This window comes from Myotis daubentonii, chromosome 5, assembly GCF_963259705.1.
Source record: "Myotis daubentonii chromosome 5, mMyoDau2.1, whole genome shotgun sequence".
Lineage (NCBI taxonomy): Eukaryota > Metazoa > Chordata > Mammalia > Chiroptera > Vespertilionidae > Myotis > Myotis daubentonii.
In genome coordinates, this window is record NC_081844.1 from 42,610,219 (window position 1) to 42,630,621 (window position 20,403).

Sequence of the window (20,403 nt, forward strand, 5' to 3'; positions counted from 1 at the left end):
AGCTGTGCACGCCTTATCTTATTGTGCTTGTCTTGACTTCCTCTAAAAAGACAGTACACAAGCACTGTCACAGAGAACATCACACACTTAAAACTAAACTACTCTTCCCAAAGAGCTCCCCATTCCAACTTCCCTGACTCCAACAGCCAGCATCACATTCTTCCTGACAACCTAGGTAATCATTCTTGGTTCATCCTTTTACTTTATCCCAACACCTACCTAGACTCTCACCTAGTCCTATGTGATTTCCTCTGCAAAATATCTATGGGTACCTTTTTTGAAAGTCTCACTATTCCCAACCTAGTCCAGACCCTCAAAACTTTGTTCCTTGATTTTAATACTATTTTGTGTTACCTCCTTAACTCCAGGCCTATTACCTTCAATCCACTTTCTAAGCCATGTTCCCAGGTTAACCTTTCCTAAGTAACACTTTCACCATGTTGCTTCTTCGCTCAGAAACCTACCAGGGCTCACCAGTTCATTCTATATTAAGCTTAAACTCTTCCTTCTTGTTTTTTAACCTAAAAATAGAAGGGAGAAAGGACCTACTATTATCTATCTATACTCTGCCAGGCATGTCCTAGTCAGTTTACAAAAGTGTTTTTAAAAATTATTTTTTCATGAAGAACTTATTTTACCAGGCACCATGCTAAGAGCTTTATATACATTTTATCTCATACTAGTGGCCCGGTGCTTGAAATTCATGCACTGGGGAGGGTCAGGGGGTTGGGGGGAGTCCTCAGCCCAGCCTGCGCCCTCTCGCAGTCTGGGACCCCTTGGCAGACATCCCTCTTGCAATCCAGGACCCTCACTCCTTACTGCCCACCTGCTCACTCACTGCTCAGCTCCCTGCTCCTTAGCGGCAGGCTCCTTACCGCCCGGCTCCTTACCACCTGGCTTCTGGCTGAACAGCGCTCCCTGTGGGAGCACACTGACCAGGGGGTAGCTCCTGCATTGAGCCTTTGCCCCCAGGTGGTCAGTGTGCATCATAGCAACTGGTCGTTCAGGTTATTCTGCCATAACAGTCGCTTAGGCTATTATATACAGTAGGTCCTCAGGTTACATCAGAGATCTGTTCCTACAGCTCGATATAACGCAATTTTCACTGTAATTTGGAACCCACCTACATAAGCACCTACGGCACTCACATGGAGCACATACACAGCAGTAATGAAGTGAAACAGTAAAACAAATTTAAAAGAAATATAACAATTCCTAACCTTTACTTGTGGTAAATAATAAAAAACATAAAGCACATATGAACATACGTCAAAATGACAGACTTTCTCTTTTTATAAATACTGTAAATGGGAGATGGCGACGTAACCACGAAACGACGTACGTCGAGTCCGACGTAACCTGAGGACTGCCTGTATATAGATAATCCTCAAAACAACTGTAAGAGATAGGTAGTTATTATTTCCATTAAAAAATTTTTTTTTGAAGTAATGGAACTTTCCCAAAGTCATCAAGCTACATGTGGCAAAGGCACAACTGCCATAGATCTGACCGATTCCTAATACAAATTCATCCTAACTTAAACCATGGCAATCTCACAGTCTGGGTCCTTCTCACCATCCAACTTTTTGTTTCCCAAAAGTACCCAAAATGCATTCTGTACTTCAATACTGTCAGTTTCTTCAGAGGCCCATGAATACTATTCTAATTTGTCTTCACATTATATTCTTCAACAAAGTCCTCTAAATTCTATTAATCTTTAAAAATAAAGTTAATGTTTTACCCTAAATTACTTCAGCTCTTTTTTCCTCTAGATTGCTAAAATTTTCATAAACTCTTGCAGTACAATATATAATCATTATGTATTGCTCACTATTGTTTTCTCAGTGTGGGTCTTGTCTACCCAACCTGATTATAGTTGAGGTTGGGTTCATGGTTTATACTTCTTTTTCTATGACTCACTGCGCCTAGCAGAGTGCTAAACAGAAAGTGGGTACTCAATAAATACTTGCTACTTTAGTGAAAATGATTCTGTCCTTCACTTTCACTTGATATTATACTGTTGAAGATTAAAAATTACACAATTTTGATGTATTGAACAAAAATAAGTCAAAATACCAACGATTATTAAATATTATTACCAAAGTTTAGCTGACATTTTAAATATAAAACAACTACTTTTCATGCCCAAGAGGACAATAAATAAACTTGCAAATATTTTGCTTTTCTCTTCTTTAAAAGAGTAGTGACTTTTCTCATTTTTCTATAAATACACCTTACATGGGGGAGGGCTGGTAAAGAAACCTTTTACTGAGGCTAAAAATAAATCACTGCAGAGCCCAAGTAAAGCTACTCTGTAGCTTTGCTGGCATGCTAACCTAGGAACCAGGCTATAGCTAGTGGAGGAAAGTTAAGACCCTTGACAATGAAAAAAAAACAAAAATCTTCTTGGACAGGGTTCAAATTAAACTTAAGATGTTTTCTGTCATAAAGCATTAAGTGATATTAAAAAGATTAAATTTTTATTAAATTTTTGCATTAACAAATTTTCAGAGGCAGGTAAAATAAAACCTAGTACTGTTTATCCTATATAAAAGGCTAATATGCAAATCGACCAAACAGCGAAACGACTGGTTGCTATGATGCACACTGAGTACCAGGGAGCAGATGCTCAATGGAGAGCTGCCCCCTGGAGATCAGTGTGCTCCCACAGGGGGAGCACCCTCAGCTGGCTCATAGCTGGCGAGCACAGTGGCAGTGGCAGGAGCCTCTCCCACCTCCACTGCAGGCAGGTGGTAAGGAGCCAGGGGTCCCGGACTGTGAGAGGGATATCTGACTGGCAGCTTAGGCAGACATTCCCTGAGGGGTCCTGGGCTTTGAGAGGGCCCAGGCCAGGCTGAAGGACCCCCCCTCCAGTGCACCGGGCCTCTAGTATCATATAATAGTAGTACTATTTCATTTCTGTGAAAACACTCTCTTCCTCTGTCCTGTGCCTCACCTTTTCCCTAACCCCACCCTACCAATTAAGCACAAGCAAGCTCTTACTCATTTTCTCTCTCAGACTCACAGGCATCCAGACACAGACAAACACAGTGGTTGTTACCTAAGCATGCGGCAGCACCAACCATGGCATAGAGGCCAGGAGTAATGCAGTCAGCCCCAACCTCACACCACTCCTTAAAGATAAACCAGTCATGGTGATAATATGCAAGCTGCTCCACTGCAATGCCCACAATCCTCCCTGCAATCGCTCCGATGGCCATGCTGGGGATGAACAAGCCTGATGGAACCTACAACAAAACAGAATGCACGATAAGGCAGAGGTCCTCAACTGCATGCTTGAAACTATGTTCTGTGGATTTCCTTCTAACACTTTTGCTTCTTTTCACATGACATAGCAAAATCCTAAAACTTTTAGCAAAATCTTACTATACAGTATCCTAACAATTCCATGAATTCAGTTACAAAACAACACATCACATTCTCTACTCCAGCGGTTCTCAACCTGTGTGTCGTGACCCCTTTGGGGGTCGAACGACCCTTTCACAGGGGTCACCTAAGACCATCGGAAAACACATATATAATTATATATTGTTTTTTTGATTAATCACTATGCTTTAATTATGTTTAATTTGTAACAATGAAAATACATCCTGCATATCAGATATTTACATTACAATTCATAACAGTAGCAAAATTACAGTTATGAAGTAGCAACGAAAATAATTTTATGGTTGGGGGTCACAACATGAGGAACTGTATTAAAGGGTCGCGGCATTAGGAAGGTTAAGAACCACGGCTCTACTCCAAAGAGAAAATAAACCAAGGGTTATTTCTCTAGGTAGGGGTTCCTTAATGCCAACCCCTAACAAAATTTTCATTAGTACATGGTAAAATGTGGAAAGAAAAAGAAAAGAACAGTACAAAGCACTTTTCATAATTCTAAATCAATTCAGTATTAAGTACTGCCTTTACTCCAAGATTATGTCCTTCCTATATATTACTTGTTTATAAAATGATAGAAAGATGCTATCCATCTTAAGTGGTACAATATAAAGCGGGCAATGTTATCAGGTGTCCCAATAATTGTGTAGTGATTTTATATTATCCTATATAATAAAAGCCTAATATGCTAAGTGTCCAGTTGACTAGTCAGCTGTTCAACCAAAGTGTAATATGCTAATGATATGCTAAGGCTGCTCAACCACTTGCTATGACGTGCACTGACCACCAGGGAGCAGACGCTTCAACTGGTAGGTTAGCTTGCTGCTGGGGTCTGGCTGATCAGGACTGACTGAGATGGGCCGGACACGCCCTGGAGCCCTCCAGCGGTCCCTCCCCGGCTGGCCAACCTCTCATGTCTCTCCCCAGGCTGGATCATGCATCGGTGGGGTCCCTTGGCCTGGCCTGCGCCCTCTCGCAATCTGGTACCCCTCGGGGGATGTCGGAGAGCCAGTTTTGGCCCAATCCCGCAGGCCAGGCCGGGGGACCCCACTGGTACACGAATTCGTGCACCAGGCTTCTAGTATATTTATATGTATACATGTATGCATACATTATATATATATACACATATATACATATGTGTGTGTGTGTGTGTATATATATATATATATATATATATTTAGTCAATCAATATTTTTCTCCTTTTAATTAATTCATACATATGAATCTAACGAGGATAATAGAAACAGTAAACACATTAAGCAAGATCATTTAAAGACTATTAAAAGACTAATAGATCTAAACTGTTGTGGATATGAAATAAGCTGAGCACAAAGTGTTGGCAAGTTGAAGAATATATCAGGTTCATTAACTGGATATCCAAATAGAAGGGGTCAAAATATGTTTTTTTATTTTCCTGCCAGGTAGATCCTTTGGCCAAAGCAGAGGGTAATAGGCCTCTGGTGTCCTGTAGCTCAACTAAGGGTGTGTTGTTTCCTGTTGTTTTTAGACAGAAAATCAACTTACTGTAGAAATAGGAGCTTTAACAACTCCTTTAATTTGATTCACTAAGAAGAAAAAGGAAAATTTCAAGGTTTTTCTAATATTTAACTCTTATATTTAATTAATAATATTTAATTACTATAATGTGGACTAAACACAGAGGATAATACAAAAGAGACCATATTTCTGGTCAGGGGACATACAAGAGTCACCAATGAATACATAAATAAGTGAAACAAATCTCTCTCTCTCTCTCTCTCTCTCTCTCTCTCTCTCTCTCTCTCTCCCCTGTCCTCTCTCTCTCTTTAAAAATAACTAAATAAAAATTTTAAAAAAACAACAAAAGACCATATTTCAACACCACTCCAATTTTGTTAAAATTAAGCTGTAACTCTCCACAATGTACAGCTGTGAAAGCACACTAACACTAGATAATATTATTATATGAACTAGAGGCCCGGTTCACAAAAATTTGTGCACTTGGGGGGGTCCCTCAGCCCGGCCTGTGCCCTCTCGCAGTCTGGGACCCCTCGGGGGATGACCACCTGCTGGCTTAGGCCCACTCCCTGGGGGACTGGGCCTAAACTGGCAGTCAGACATCCCTCTGGCAGCCCGGGAGCCCTCGGGGGATGTCCACTTGCCAGCGGGGAGCAGGCCTAAGCTGCAGTCGGACATCCTTAGCACTGCTGAGGAGGCGGGAGAGGCTCCCACCACCACCACCACCACCGCTGTACTGGCAGTCGTCAGCCTGGCTTGTGGCTGAGCAGAGCTCCCGCTGTGGGAGCACACTGACCACCAGGGGGCAGCTCCCACATTGAGCATCTGCCTCCTCGTGGTCAGGGTGCGTCGTAGTGACCAGTCATTCCTAGTTGTTCTGCTGTTAGGGTCAATTTGCATATTACCCTTTTGTTATATAGGAGTGCCTGGCCAGCCTGGGTGAGGGGCTGATGGCTGTTTGCAGGCTGGCCACAGCCCCTTCAGTTTGGGGGTCCCCCATGGGGTGCCTGGCCAGCCTGGGTGAGGGGCTGAGGGCTGGGCCATTTGCAGGCTGGCCACAGCCCCTTCAGAATGGGGGGTCCTGCTGGGGTACCTGGCCAGTCTGGGTAAGGGGCTGAGGGCCATTTTCAGGCTGGCTAAGCCCCACAGCAAGGACCCTGACCCTATGAGGGTGTGGCCAGCCTGGGTGAGGGGCTGATGGCTGTTTGTAGGCTGTCCACGGCCCCTAGCCACCCAAGCTCCCAGTGGAGGCTGGCTGGAAGCAGGTATCTGGGATTTATATGTCTTCTATAATTGAAACTTTGTTGCCATGAGCGGAGCCCACAGCCAGCTCAGGGCCAGTGGGAAGCTTGGCTTCCTCCATTGCCCAGGCAACCAAGCCTCTTGCTTGCTACAGCTCCGTGGCTGCTGGCCGCCATCTTGGTTGGGTTAATTGGCATATAGTCGCTCTGATTGGCTGATGGGCATGGCTTGGGGCATAGCAAAGGTACAGTCAATTAGCATCTTCGTCTTTTATTAGTGTAGATTTCAGGTAGAATAATTTAAAGAACAAGGATTAGCTGACATCTGATATACATCACCGACAGTCACATAATAGAATTATATTTACTGGCAAATCACTATCAAATGTTATTCTCACTTTCATAAGTTAGAAAAAAACAATGTCCCAGGGCATAAAGACCAAGTCCTCGATTGAAAAAGGCTTTGGGCGCCCTAACCGATTTGGCTCAGTGGATAGAGCGCTGGCCTGCGGACTGAAGGGTTCCAGGTTCGATTCCTGTTAAGGGCACATCCCCAGTAGGGGGTATGCAGAAGGCAGCTGATCAATGTTTCTCTCTCACTGATGTTTCTAATTCTCTATCCCTCTCCCTTCCTCTCTGTAAAAAATCAATAAAATATATATATGTATATATATATATATATATATATATATATATATATATATATATATATATTTTTTTTTTTTTTTTTAAAGGCTTTGGGCTTAGTAATGTAACTCTTGCTTCAGCAGTGTCCTTTCAAGGTAACCCCTACAGGGATATGGTAAAGTAGAAAAGTGGCTTCCTAAAGATATGGATATCCTGATTCTTGTGAATTCATTATGTTATGTAGCAAGGAGAAATTAAGGTTGCAGACAGAATCAAGGTTGTTAATCAGCTGACCTTCAAACTGGAGATTATCCTGGATTATCTGGATGGGCCCAAAGTAATAATAAAGGTGTTTTAAATGTGGAAGGATTTAGAAGAGTGAGTTTCAGAATGATGAGGTAAAGAAAGACTTGACCATCTATTGCTGGCTTTGAAGATGGAAGAAGGGGGCCATGAGCCAAGGCATGTGGGCAGCCTCTAGAAGGCCGGGGTGGAAATCCCTGTCAATACCTTAATGTTAGCCCAGTAAGGCCGATTTTTGATTTCTTATCTCGAGAAATGTAATAAATTTGGGTGATTTTAAGCCACTAAATTTATGCTAATTTATTACTGCAGTAATAGTAAACTAATAAATGGTTTAGAAATATCATGAATTTTCTAACACTCCTCCCACTAAATGGTAGAACATATATCCCTCCCCCTGAGCCTTGGTGGGCCTTTGTGGCTGTCTAGACCAGCCGTGGGCAAACTACGGCCAGCGTGTTTGAAATGAATAAAACTAAAAAAAAAAAAAAAAAAAAAAAAGACCGTACCCTTTTATGTAATGATGTTTACTTTGAATTTATATTAGTTCACACAAACACTCCATCCATGCTTTTGTTCCGGCCCTCTGGTCCAGTTTAAGAACCCACTGTGGCCCTCGAGTCAAAAAGTTTGCCCACCCCTGGTCTAGACAAACAGTACACAATAGAGGGCATGCTGTATGAAATGGTCTTCTTGGGGCACTTGCTTTTGGAAACCTGAGCTACCATGTAGGAAATCTAACCACCCTGAGGCCACCATGCCAGAAAAACCACAGAGGGAGAGATGTTAGAAAAGGCCAGATGTTCCAGCTCTAGCTGTCTGAATCTTCTCAGACCAGGTGCCAGACAGCTGAATGTCTATGAGATGAGCAGCCTTAGCCATGTCTCATGACAATTGTATGAGAGACCGAAACATGCCAGCTGAGTCCTTAACCAAATCAGACCATTATCAAAAGCAATATAAGTTATCATAAGCTGCTAGATTTGGGGGTAATTTGTTACAAATTAATAGATACCATGGCTCAACAATATATCCTAAGGATTTCTTTTCTTTTTTTTCATTTCTTAAAATTGAACCCAAAAAATAAGAAGTTTTTCAGGCCACAGTTATGAAACAACCACCTTTACATAAAAATTTCATCTCTCATTCCACATACAAGTTTTGATCATGCCAAGATTAGTTAAACATCACCCCACATTGGCACTTACCTTGATACCAAAAGTGAATACTGTCATTATGATTTTAAATATGAGTGCTAGGCATAACTGCCATATAGCTGAATATACTCCGACGCCTGCTGGACGATCAGGAATATCATCAACAATTTTGCTGGCATTCATGTCATTTCTGTAGTCACAAAGAGAAGAGGATTCCAGGGGCCCACAGTCTGTAAAAAGCTCTCTAATCAGTTCACTGGTGTTGAGCCTAGTATATGGATTAGGGAAAGCTATCACAGCAGTGATGGCTGCAACAATAATGACTTCAAGGACAGGATACTTTCCAAATTTGGTGGATTTGCGTCGACGACACCAAGCTATATTTGCCCTAATGAAAAAGGCTCCCCAAAGCCCTCCAAATACCCCGAGGAGAATAAAAGGAAACAGTTCAAAAAGGTACCATGGTGTATGATACTCCACATAAAAAAGGACCAGACGGCTATTACCAAATGGATTAATGGATCTCAAAACAAATGCAGCAACTAAAGCAGCAAAAAATGATCTCCATAAAGTTTTAAGAGGAAAATAATAGCTAACCTAAAAAAAAAAGAAAAAAAAATTAATGATATAATTTTATAAAATGTTTCTGATATAACTTGAACAGTAAATATCATAGCTCTAAATTTTGCTGCCACTAGAATTTACATAGAATGGATTTCACTATGGTAAGAAAAATATTGATGTTTTATTAACTTTAACTATCACCTCATTATACATTCACAATATCAACTAGTCATAAATGTCTAATAATTATTTAAAATACCTAGCATTTCTTATTTTCAAAATGAATTTCACTTCCAATCATAGTAGTTAACAATAAATGTACTACCACCAGCTCCTGTTAGCTCATACAGAAGTATTTGATTTACCTCTTCTATATTAAATTTTAAAAAGAGGAAAAAATAGAAATAACTAAAAAAGTACATTTTAAAATATTCCTAGTCATATTTTTGTGTAAATGTGTAAAAAGTCTTAAGCACCAAAGAGAAAACAAAAATAAAATATTCTACTAAAGCAACTAAAATGATCTCCTCAAACATCAATAACTGCAATATAAATAATCACAGAAGAAAAACTTACGAAGATGATTTAGGAATTAAAAAATTTAAATAAAAAGGCTGTATTTAAGCTAATAGAGATAGATCATTTTAAATATTTCTTTATTAAATCAAATTCATATCTGCTTACTTTAATATGTCAGCAAAGTTAAATTTTAAACAATAACTAATGTTTGTAAATAATATATTTTTAAAAATTTTCTCAAGGTAAAGAACATATATAGTATATTACCTTTTATGTATGAGTGAAAAATAAGTTTATGAAAATAAATTTGAAAACTTAAAAACAAAGTCTGTACCTCTACACTAGATACAAAACTGAAAAGTATGCTAAAATATACTTTAATGGTAATTATATACAACTTTAATATATGTTCTTTTTTTTAACCTACCTCTTCCAGGCTAAAAAGAACTCCTCCAATCGGTGCACCAAAGGCCACAGAAACACCTGCAGCTGAGGCAGCTGAGAGCACCTAAAAAAAAAAAAAAAAGGATGTGGTTTATTTCGTGTTTTTATAGTTCAAACATATGCCAAATAAAAATTCTTCACATTACCCGAATTTTCGAAATGACTTCTGAATTTAACTCATATGTCTCCCTCCTCCCCAAGCAAATGCAAATATGTATTTCCTATAAAAAGATTTTTTTATCTTCTGCTTTAATTAAAAGGTCAATCATATATTCAATATTCAGTAAAAAAAAACAACTCCTTATGCGAGATATGCTAATATAAATGGGATATAAAAAAGAGGCAATAAATACAGCCAACTTTCAAGATGTCTGTTTGCGAAGACCGGTGGAGAGAGTAGTAACTGGTTTGAGGGGAGAGTTTACATATTTTTATTTATTTTTTAATCCTCACCCAAGGATATTTTTCCATTAATTTTTAGAGAAAGTGGAAGAGAGAGGAAAAGACAGAGAAATATTGATGTGAGAGAAACACATTGATTGGTTGCCTCCTGCACATGCCCCAACAGACCAGGGCCCAGGCTGGGGAGGAGCCTGCAACTGAGGTATACCTACTACACTAGATATAAAACTGAAAAGTGTGCTAAAATATACTTTAATGGTAATTATATACAACTTTAATATGTTTCTTTTTTAACCGGAATCGAAGTCAGGACCCTTCAGTTCACAGGCCAATGCTCTATCCACTGAACCAAACTGGCTAGGGCTGTTCACTTATTTTTAAATAGGATATAATTTCTTCATATTTTAGAGCTAACTGCGTCATCTACATATATAAAAGGCTACATGTCCAACTGTACATCCGTCCGACCGTCCAACCAAACAACCGGCAGGTACATATGAGGCGCACTGGCAATTTAAAAATAAACATTGACTCGTGTATGTGCGATACATATAAAGCTCTCACTGGTGCCAATTGCACGCATTTTAATTTATAATACTATATTATGTATACTATTTTGACATGTAATTTTCTGCAGTAACATAATTACTGCACAAATCTTTCTTCTAATTAATTTCCTTTCAATATACATGAATCCGTGCACCGGGCCACTAGTCATTAATAATTGCCTTAGTACAAATCCTAGTAAAATATCCAGGGATCTTAAAAACTACTGAGTTTCCCTATGTTTTCACTACCCTAAGTCATCTGAAAATACTGCCACTACCAATATGGAGAGCCTTCAGCACAAACAATGGCTGCCCCTTAGGATACAGCCTCACCAGCCAGACTCACATAATAACCTCTCTTGTGGATCTTCTCTGCAACTTCCTGGTCTGTCACTTGGACACTGCCCAAGTCCCACCAGTGTGAAGCCAACTACACATTGGGCATCTATTTCTAATTGCTTTTCTAAGAGTCTTTATTCTTTTCACTACTTCAGTAAATATTTGAGGCTACCAAAGCATTTCCTCAAATGGTCAAGTTTTACATTTCTGAAAAAGAAATTAGAAATCATCAAAATTAAATTGTAAATGATTAAGAGTACAAACTACATAGTCAGGTTACTGTTTGGTAAATTAAAAATAAACAAGTATGTGTTTTAATTAAATCATATCTGGCTTTAAGAATACAGACTTTGCTTATTTAGGGAAGAAGTGTGAAAAAATTTAACTTACTTTCTGTTTTGTTTTTCCCATTAATGGAACTGCAGACAACATATTTAACTGAATTTTCTAATTCTACATTTAATAAAATAGAATTTTACAATCAAACTAACACCCATAACACACATTTTAATCTTTAGTAAGTATTTTAGAATCATTTAATTAAAAAATGTCAAAGAAGTGGGTATAGGAAGAAAGACAAAATATGAGGCTTTAATGCTTTCACTAACAAGTACCCTAACAAGTAAACTCTAGACCAGCCGTGGGCAAACTACGGCCAGCGGGCCGGATCCGCCCGTTTGAAATGAATAAAACTAAAAAAAAAAAAAAGACCGTACCCTTTTATGTAATGATGTTTACTTTGAATTTATATTAGTTCACACAAACACTCCATCCATGCTTTTGTTCCGGCCCTCCGGTCCAGTTTAAGAACCCATTGTGGCCCTCGAGTCAAAAAGTTTGCCCACCCCTGCTCTAGACATTTATATACTAAGGTGACAGAATAAAATTGTCATAAACATTACTAAGCATCACAGTGTGTATATTAAAATTCAGATGAATTAAATTTTTATAACATTTTCTAATAAATTATATTTTTCACTTATAATGAATAAATAAAAATACAAATCTTACCCCCAAATTGTCATGGTACAATAGCAAGTAAAGGAACTGAACTGGGGAGACAAATGCTATAGTTCTATTTAACCATTAACTTGCCCTGCTATAGTATAGTTTAGGTTTTGCTTTGAGAAGACATAAATATATGTCCACATAGTCATAGTAGTAGTAGTAGTAGTATTAGGATAGTTAAGAGTATAGACTTTAGAGTGGAAGAAAAATAAATTTTAATCTACACTCTGACACGTAATCTTGGGCAAATTAGCCAAGATTTAGTTAAGTTACCTATCTATAAATGAGAATAATAATGCCATGCTAATAGGATTATCATGGGATTAAATTTTAAGATGCAAGTAAAGAATATGACATAGGCCCTAACCGGTTTGGCTCAGCGGATTGAGCGTCGGCCTGCGGACTCAAAGGTCCTAGGTTCGATTCCGGTCAAGGGCATGTACCTTGGTTGGGGGCACATCCCCAGTGGGGAGTGTGCAGGAGTGTTTCTCTCTCATCAATATTTCTAACTCTCTATCCCTCTCCCTTTCCCTCTGTAAAAAATCAATAAAATATATATTTAAAAAAATAAAAAAAAGAATATGACATAGAACCAGATACATAGTAAGTAATCAATAATAATGTTAGTTATCCTAATTACATAACAGCGATTTTCAACCAGTGTACCATGAGAATTTTTAAAACATGCAACACCTAACTATTTAGTCAGGGATACTGGCCTCTTTTCCCTTTTGACAAATAAAAAAAAATGACAACAGCCAATACAATAGCCTTCTGGTGTGAATGAATCAAAATTATACCTATTTTTTGTCAGATTGGCAAAAAAATATATTTTTTTGGTGTGCTGCAGAATTTTAATAATTAGTTTATGTGTGCCATGAGATAAAAAAGGTAGAAAATTGCTGTTATATACATGATAGTACTGAAATCACAATTATCATCCAGAGATAGAGCAATGATGCTCTGAAATGTTCCACTTTTAGACTACTGCCAATGCAAGGACGTTTCAGTGCTAACAATTAAAATGAACTGGAATTATATCAATTGAGGAATTAAATAGTTTGATAAATATATTCTACTTTTTTCATTGTAGTATAAAAAACAACAGGCTGAAAGCTCTTCTTATGCTAGGGCCAGAAACCCCTGAATTCTCAATATTTAATGAGATATAAAATACTGTACCTTAAAACCCCAAAGGGCTCTGCACCATCTAGGACTGCAGATGAGACTGGGAAAACTGGATGGGATTGGGCCTCTCAAGTTTAGAGCTAACACAGAATATCCCAGGAGCCTACTTTCCTTCTAGAAGACATCCAGAGCAATTTAGAAACATCAGGGAAACTCTGTAAGATGTAAAATTCAAAGACCTCTGGACCTAGACGATCTCAGGCTGGCCTTTTAAAAAATGGTAAAAGAAACTTCCCTGAACAGCTGAATAAAGAGAGTTCCTACATCTCCTTTAATGTAAATCTCTGATTTAAACCTCAGGCAGTTTAGAGGCCCTCAGAACTGCCCCTGGTGCCAGACAGCTCTCTGCAGATGACACACACACCCACTGGCATCAGACACTCCTCCCAGAGGAAAACACAGCTGTTAAGATTTCCAACCCTGGAGAAATACTGATGGTGAGAGCGAAGAGTAAAATAATACTACATTTGAGAAACACTTCAGAGGAGAGGAGGTATAAGGCAAAGCAATTAGCGATTATTCACTAAAAGAGAAGGAAGCAAACCATTTTCCCATTGTAATTTTAATCTGAACACAAATGTATCCAAAAAGTAAAGAGTAAATGTGATTTTTACACTAGAAAATTCTTCAACTGAATTAAGTGTATATGACAGATATTTATACATCAAATAAACTAGAAAAGACACTTACCTCCCTTTTTTTAGCTTCATTTGTGCTATACTTTGGAAAGAGGTAAGAAAAAATATTTCCACAACAACAGGCAACATGTACCAGGGGACCTTCTTTTCCTAAACTCAATCCTGATGCCACAGCCAGTACTAATGTGATGGTTTTAATCATTAAAGTCCATTTTCCCAAGTAACCTCTGATGATGAATCCACTCAAAATAGTTTTAATCTACAAAGGAAAGGTTAAGACAGATTGATATCCAAAAAAACCCCAAACCATGAGAACTTAACTAACTTAAGTTACTCTCTTGTTTTACTCAGAATACCACCTCATAAATTTTGGTGGACTATGAACAATTTACAATTAATTTTTCAAAAGCTTTAACTAATATGCTACATATAATAAATTTATATCATATTCTAACACTGTCCCAAGCAAGGATAGAAGGCAACCCTATCTCACGAACAAAACTAAAATATCAGGCCACATTCAAGGGAATACAGACCTTAAAACAAGATATATAATTACAAACCAGAAAAAGACAAATTTAAATATTTGTTGTAGAAATATAATAGTTAGATATATTTCAGACATTTTGTGTCAGAAATAAAGATATTATGCCTTCTCAGTATGTAAATTATATGTAATATTTATCTACACGTTAAGTGACAACTGTTAAATACTGTATGATATTGCTCCTTATTTAAGATATTCTTAATAGACTTTGAAAATCACTACAATTTAGCTTTTAAAAGAAATGCACTAAAAAAGTGGTAAATTATTTAACACAGAAAAATACAAAGTGGGGGAAAGAAATGAGTTGATATGATGTTCAATCCTAACTATAGCCTCCTTTACTGTTGATAAACAATAAAACACAAAAGTTTGTGCTATTGACTCACTATGACCCAATGTTTATTTTAAAGTATAAAATGGTTATATTATCTGCCAAATTCAAGAATTAAATTATTTAATTAAAATATATTTATACAGAAAAAGAGAAAGAATGTGTTTAAATCAAAACATCAATTTATCAAATAACTTCAGGCTACAAGGTAATTCTTCAGGTTCCTGGGGTCTAAGTAAATCTTATGCTATTTGTTTAACCATGTGATAAATTAGTGTTAAGAAAAAAAAAAATCAACATCCAAGGTAAATGGTGAAATGACTATAGGGCAGAATTTCTTTCAATGTCTAGAATAAGCTTACATTTTTTAAACCTTCCTTTTTTGGTTTTTAAATATATTTTTATTGATTTCAGAGAGGAAGGGAGAGGGAGAGAGAGATAGAAACATCAATGATGAGAGATAATCACTGATCGGGTGCCTCCTGCAGACCCCCATTGGAGATGGAGCCAGCAACCTGGGCATGTGCCCTTGACTGGAATCAAACCTGGGACCCTTCAGTTTGCAGGCTGACGCTCTACCCACTGAGTCAAACCAACTAAACTTTTCTTTTTTTATATTACAAACAAACCATCTCCCCCCCCCACCCCAAAAAACAACTAATTTCCCTAGAAGCAAAAAAGATAAGCATCATAACAATTACTAAATGTTTAATGATACTAAATACTGTATGGCTTACCTCTGGAATTCCAGAGCCACAGGCATATGGAGCAAATACCTTTACCAAAGAAACAGCAAGAAAGGCAAAACTCAAGGCCCAGAAGATGTACATTATGTAGTTCATGATGTAAGAACCAGGACCCTATAAAGCAAACAGTTCAGTAGTATGAATTTAATTTATAGTGCACCACCAATGCAAGTGCTTGCCTCATAAGAAATGGGTAAAACTTGTAAAGGCTCCTGGTTTACTTCCACAATAATAAAAGCTTTACATGAACAAACATTTAAGTAGAATCCAAAAACATATTTGTATCCATCCCAAGGAGACTTAGTCTTATTGTGCAGAGCCTCAACTATACTTCAATCTCTAAAATTCAGCTATAACCAATTTTTAAAAACATATCCATATATGATCCTATAACAATATGTATTATACTAGAGGCCCAGCGCACGAAATCGTGCAGGTAGGGTCCCTAGGCCTAGCCTCCATCTTTTGCCCATTCGGCAGTCCCCAGGCCGAGTGCTGCCTCTGTTGCAGGGCTGTCAGGCTGTTGGGATCACCAGCTCATCCCCGGCTGCTCGGGGACTCAGGCTTGTGGAAAAGCAGGTGCAGGCGACTTCACCTCCATGCGCATGCGCCAGGCCGGCCGCTGATGGAACGGACTGCCTGTTCAGGCCGCTCACGTGGCACCACCATCGCCACCGCTGCTGGGGCTTGAGGCACTGATGGAAGCTGCAGGGCACACCCATGACCTTGCTGCCCCGGCGTGAGCGGCCCCAAGCGGGCAGTGCGTTCCATCAGCCGCCAGCCCGGCACACACGCATGGAGGTGAAGTCACCAGCGCCTACTTTCCCGCAGGCCTGAGCCCCTGAGCAGCCAGGGATGAGCTGTTGATCCCAACGCCCTGACAGCCAGCTCGGTCCTCCCACCACCCACCCCGATCCCGCCCCCTCCATTCACCATCACGGATCCATCAGGACCTGGAGCTGGAGGCAGGGACCAAGAGGTCAGCCGTTCAGCCTACTCGCCAGTCCCCAGTCCCACCCCGCTCTGCTTGCGGGCCAGGGGGGAGGGACCAAGAGTTGCTCAATGCACCAGATGGTGACCAGTTGTTTGGTCATCCTGGTCATCATGGACACTGGCTTTTTATATATATAGATAATATTCTAACTCCTAAAATGTTCATTATAGAACATCAAGAACAGGATAATAATCACTTCAATACTGTAATGCCATACAGAAAAACTATGGATTTCTCCAAGATATCTCCAGTTAGGCCTTATTTTACTAAATTTTTTGATAATTCATACTTCTCAAATAATTGTGAAGTAATATGTTAAGCAGCTTTAGTAACCTGACTTCATGACAACTGTTTGTGGTTGTTACACAGATCCTACTGCACTTCTTTTCTACAATAAGAAGTACTTTTCACATCATAGCCCAGTAGACTCGTATGTGACTGTATAATTAATACAAGAGTTTCTTGAAACAATACTTATATTTTACTTGCTGCAAAGCAGTCTCATACTTTTCATTCTATCCTATTACATTTCTTTTTTCCCTTTTAATGCAGGCTGCAATCATCTAATATGTGATTAACTCTATAATTAAATGATTCTGGAGATTCATTTCTCTACAGCAATTTTTAATTCATCTTGAGACAAAGGAGACTTACCTCTGCTTGACCTATAATTAACTCTGCCCATGTTTTCCACTGTGGACATTTATCCCTCTCCTCAAATGTTGTTTCACTAGATCCCCAACAACACTGTTCATGGTTGTACCACAAAGCATTAAAGCAAATGCCTTCCTTGAGGTCAGTCATCCAATCAGCAGCAATGTCTATTAATCCAGCCAATGCCCCTATAAAAACAAGTCAGAGGTGGTAAAAAATTAAGTTTATTTTTGGGAGTTAAGAACTATCAAGTTAAAAAAGCCAAGGAAAGCAGGGACTCCCTACAAATAAAGGGTCACATTGGTAGCATAATGTGAATTTAAGATTTTTAAATTTTCATTATCGTAAGTTTATACTACTTTTTAAAAACTGTAAATTCCTATTCTTTAAAACTGTCATTTTTTGTTTGAAATTAAAACTAGTTACATCATTCAAATTAATTGTGATTTTTTAAAAAGGTGTTTAAAAGATACTAAAACATATTCAAAATACAGCTACCTGGCAGAGGTTCACAAACCTGGTTACTGAAGTCAGAGTTTTTACTAGTATGTTTCAATCCAAAACTTAACAGAATTAATTTAATGCCCATTAGAAATAATTAGTGAAACTCCTAGCATTAATTAATTACTGTGATAGATTTTCATTTTTTTCTTAAATATCAAAACATCAAATATATCAAGATCATTTACTGAGAAGATATAAAAAAATACACAAATTTATAGCCAAAATCTAGGTCCTTTCGCCATATAAAAAAATCAGTGAGTCACATAATTCTTGTGCATGTCATTTGGAGTTATCAGTAGTTCCCTCTATTCTCCACACAAATTTTAATTTTTTTCTCATGCTCTTCTGGACATAATCTTCCACAGTGGAAGCTGAAAGTCATTAAAACAGTCCTTACTGTTTGTTTTCAGATCTTCAATGCTATTCTTAAAAATCTCACACACACAGGCTTTGTGGTTACTCTAGCATGGTGGTTAAAAGTGTAGGCTCTTGAACTAAACTGCCTAAGTTTAAATCTTTGGCCATTTATTAACCTCTGTCTGTGCTTCAGTCCCCTTGTCTGTAAAATGGTGATAATAATAACATATATACCAGAGATTTTCAACCGGTGAGCTGCAAGAATTTTCAAAACATCCAATACCTGACTATTTAGTCAGGGGCACTGACCTCTTTTCCCTTACACTATCAAATAAAAAAATGACAACTGCCAGCACAATAGCTGTATTGTGTGAATGAATCTAAAGAATACCTATTTTTGCCCTGGCTGGCATGCTCAGTGGTTAGAGCATCGGGGAGTGCACCAGGTTTGATTTCCAGTCAGAGGCATGTACCTGGGTTGTGGGTTCACTCCCCACCCCAGTTGATGTGTCTCTCCCACATCGGTGTTTCTCTCTCTCTACCTCCCCCTCCACTCCTTCCCCTTCCTTCCTCCCTCCTTCCCTACCTCCCTCCCCCCCTCCCTGAAAAAGCAGTGTAAAATATCCTCTGTTGAGGATCAACAACAACAATAAAATGATACCTATTTTTGTCAGATCAGCAAAAAATACATTTTTGGTGTGCCACAGAATTTTAGTAATTAGTTTATGTGTGCCATGATATGAAAAAGGTTGAAAATCACTGACATATACCATAGAATTGCATGAGGCTTACATATACATAAAGCTTTTCGAGCAGTGTATGACACATAGGAAGCACTCAATAAATATTACTTATTATGAAGTTAACTTTAAAAGATATTTTATTGATCATCTGGTCCAAACCATGTACTTTACAGACACAGAAACTGAGCCCAGAAAGATTTAAAAAATTGGATAGAGCCAAAATGAGATGCAGAAGCCTCCTGCCTTCTAGTCTTGTGTTTAAGAAGAGTTTTGGAGGAAAGAAACAAAATAAAAATGATTTTAAAAAACCAACAATACCTGAAAAAAAAATTGTGGAAAGGAGAGAGACCTACTTATTGTTCTGTTAACCAGAAAAGGACGGCATTAAATGTTTCCTTACCGGATGCCAATCCTGTCAGTGTTACCACTAGCCATCCTGACCACGCATCGTACAGGCTTTTCGTCATTTCCCATGCTGATTCTTTCTTTTTGCTGTTGATCTGAAATTAGAAATGCTTATGCTTCATTTTCAAACTATGACTAGAAGCCACAATTCTAGAATATAACAATTTCCTCAGTTATTACACATAGGACAGTACTTTCTACACTAAATAATGGGGAAGGTGAGTTTGGGGCGGAACCACTATCAGTTGCTATACCTGTAAACCAATGACAAACATTTACCCAGAGATATATATTTTAGTAAGAACTTCAGAATTTGAGCCAAGGGATCCATCCACAAACCATATAAAGTATGACTCAGACTGGTCTAAACCGTATCAAATTTAGCTGGTATGCATCTTTTATATTCACAGAAATAAGGCATTAAAGCTTGAAATGTGGATCATTCCCTAGTCATTCTCTGCTCCTAGAAGCTAAGTGGATTATTACATTCTTTAAAAGGTAAGGTCAGTGAATAACAGTTCCATGCCCATTAATGTAGTACAAAACAATCATGTAAATAAAGGAACTATAAAAATAAATTTACAAATAAATGTATAGTCTGTAAATATGCAGGAATGAAGAGCTCCCATCCCACTGGCAGGTCCAGAGGCCCTCCTTTATCACTGTGTAAGGCAGATGTATCCTCCACTGAATATTGTGGAGGAGGTGAGGTTAGCATGGTGTTAACAGGTTTGATTTCCAGATCTCACTCTACTAAGACACAGGAAGCCAAGCCCTCCTCTTTTAATAAGAATGCATTTCTAAACCTAAACCCCTGTTTTACTAGGATTGCTGCTTTAAAAAGCCATGTTCTAGAAAGTCATGTACCATCCGATTCCTCTCATATATGGAATCTAATGAACAAAATGAACTAACAAGCTAAAAGGAGACAGATTCATAGATAGAGAGCAGGCTGACAGCTGGGGGGTGAGGGGCTGAGAAGGGAGTAGAGGGATTGAACAAAAAAGAAAGAAAAAAACTCATGGACACAACAGTGTGTTGATTACTGGGGGAGGGGCTGAGTGGGGGAGGCTGGAGGAGGGTATGAGGGGATAAATGGTGGTGGACAGAGACTTGACTTGGGGTGGTGAACACACAATATAGTACAGATGATGTGGTGTGGAATTGTGCACCTAAAACCTGTATAATTTTGATAGCCAGTGTCACCCCAATAAATTCAATAAAAAGGGGAAAAAAGCCATA

The 20,403-nt window shown here is 38.5% G+C and overlaps 1 protein-coding gene across 6 annotated transcripts in view; it reads right to left on the reverse strand.

Moving 5' to 3' along the window:
• The window catches only part of CLCN3 (chloride voltage-gated channel 3), a 91,086-nt gene that overhangs the window by 14,139 nt on the left and 56,544 nt on the right, over positions 1 to 20,403 (reverse strand). For 5 of the 6 annotated variants that reach the window (XM_059697653.1, XM_059697649.1, XM_059697652.1 and 2 more), the window contains 7 exons: positions 19,157 to 19,256; positions 17,153 to 17,340; positions 15,496 to 15,618; positions 13,933 to 14,139; positions 9,741 to 9,821; positions 8,282 to 8,827; positions 3,062 to 3,248 (listed from right to left, as the gene is read on the reverse strand). In XM_059697653.1, coding sequence (XP_059553636.1) covers positions 3,062 to 3,248; positions 8,282 to 8,827; positions 9,741 to 9,821; positions 13,933 to 14,139; positions 15,496 to 15,618; positions 17,153 to 17,340; positions 19,157 to 19,256 — 1,432 coding nt within the window. The remainder of the gene's footprint in view (positions 1 to 3,061; positions 3,249 to 8,281; positions 8,828 to 9,740; positions 9,822 to 13,932; positions 14,140 to 15,495; positions 15,619 to 17,152; positions 17,341 to 19,156; positions 19,257 to 20,403) is intronic. The other variant, XM_059697651.1, reaches the window with a different exon arrangement.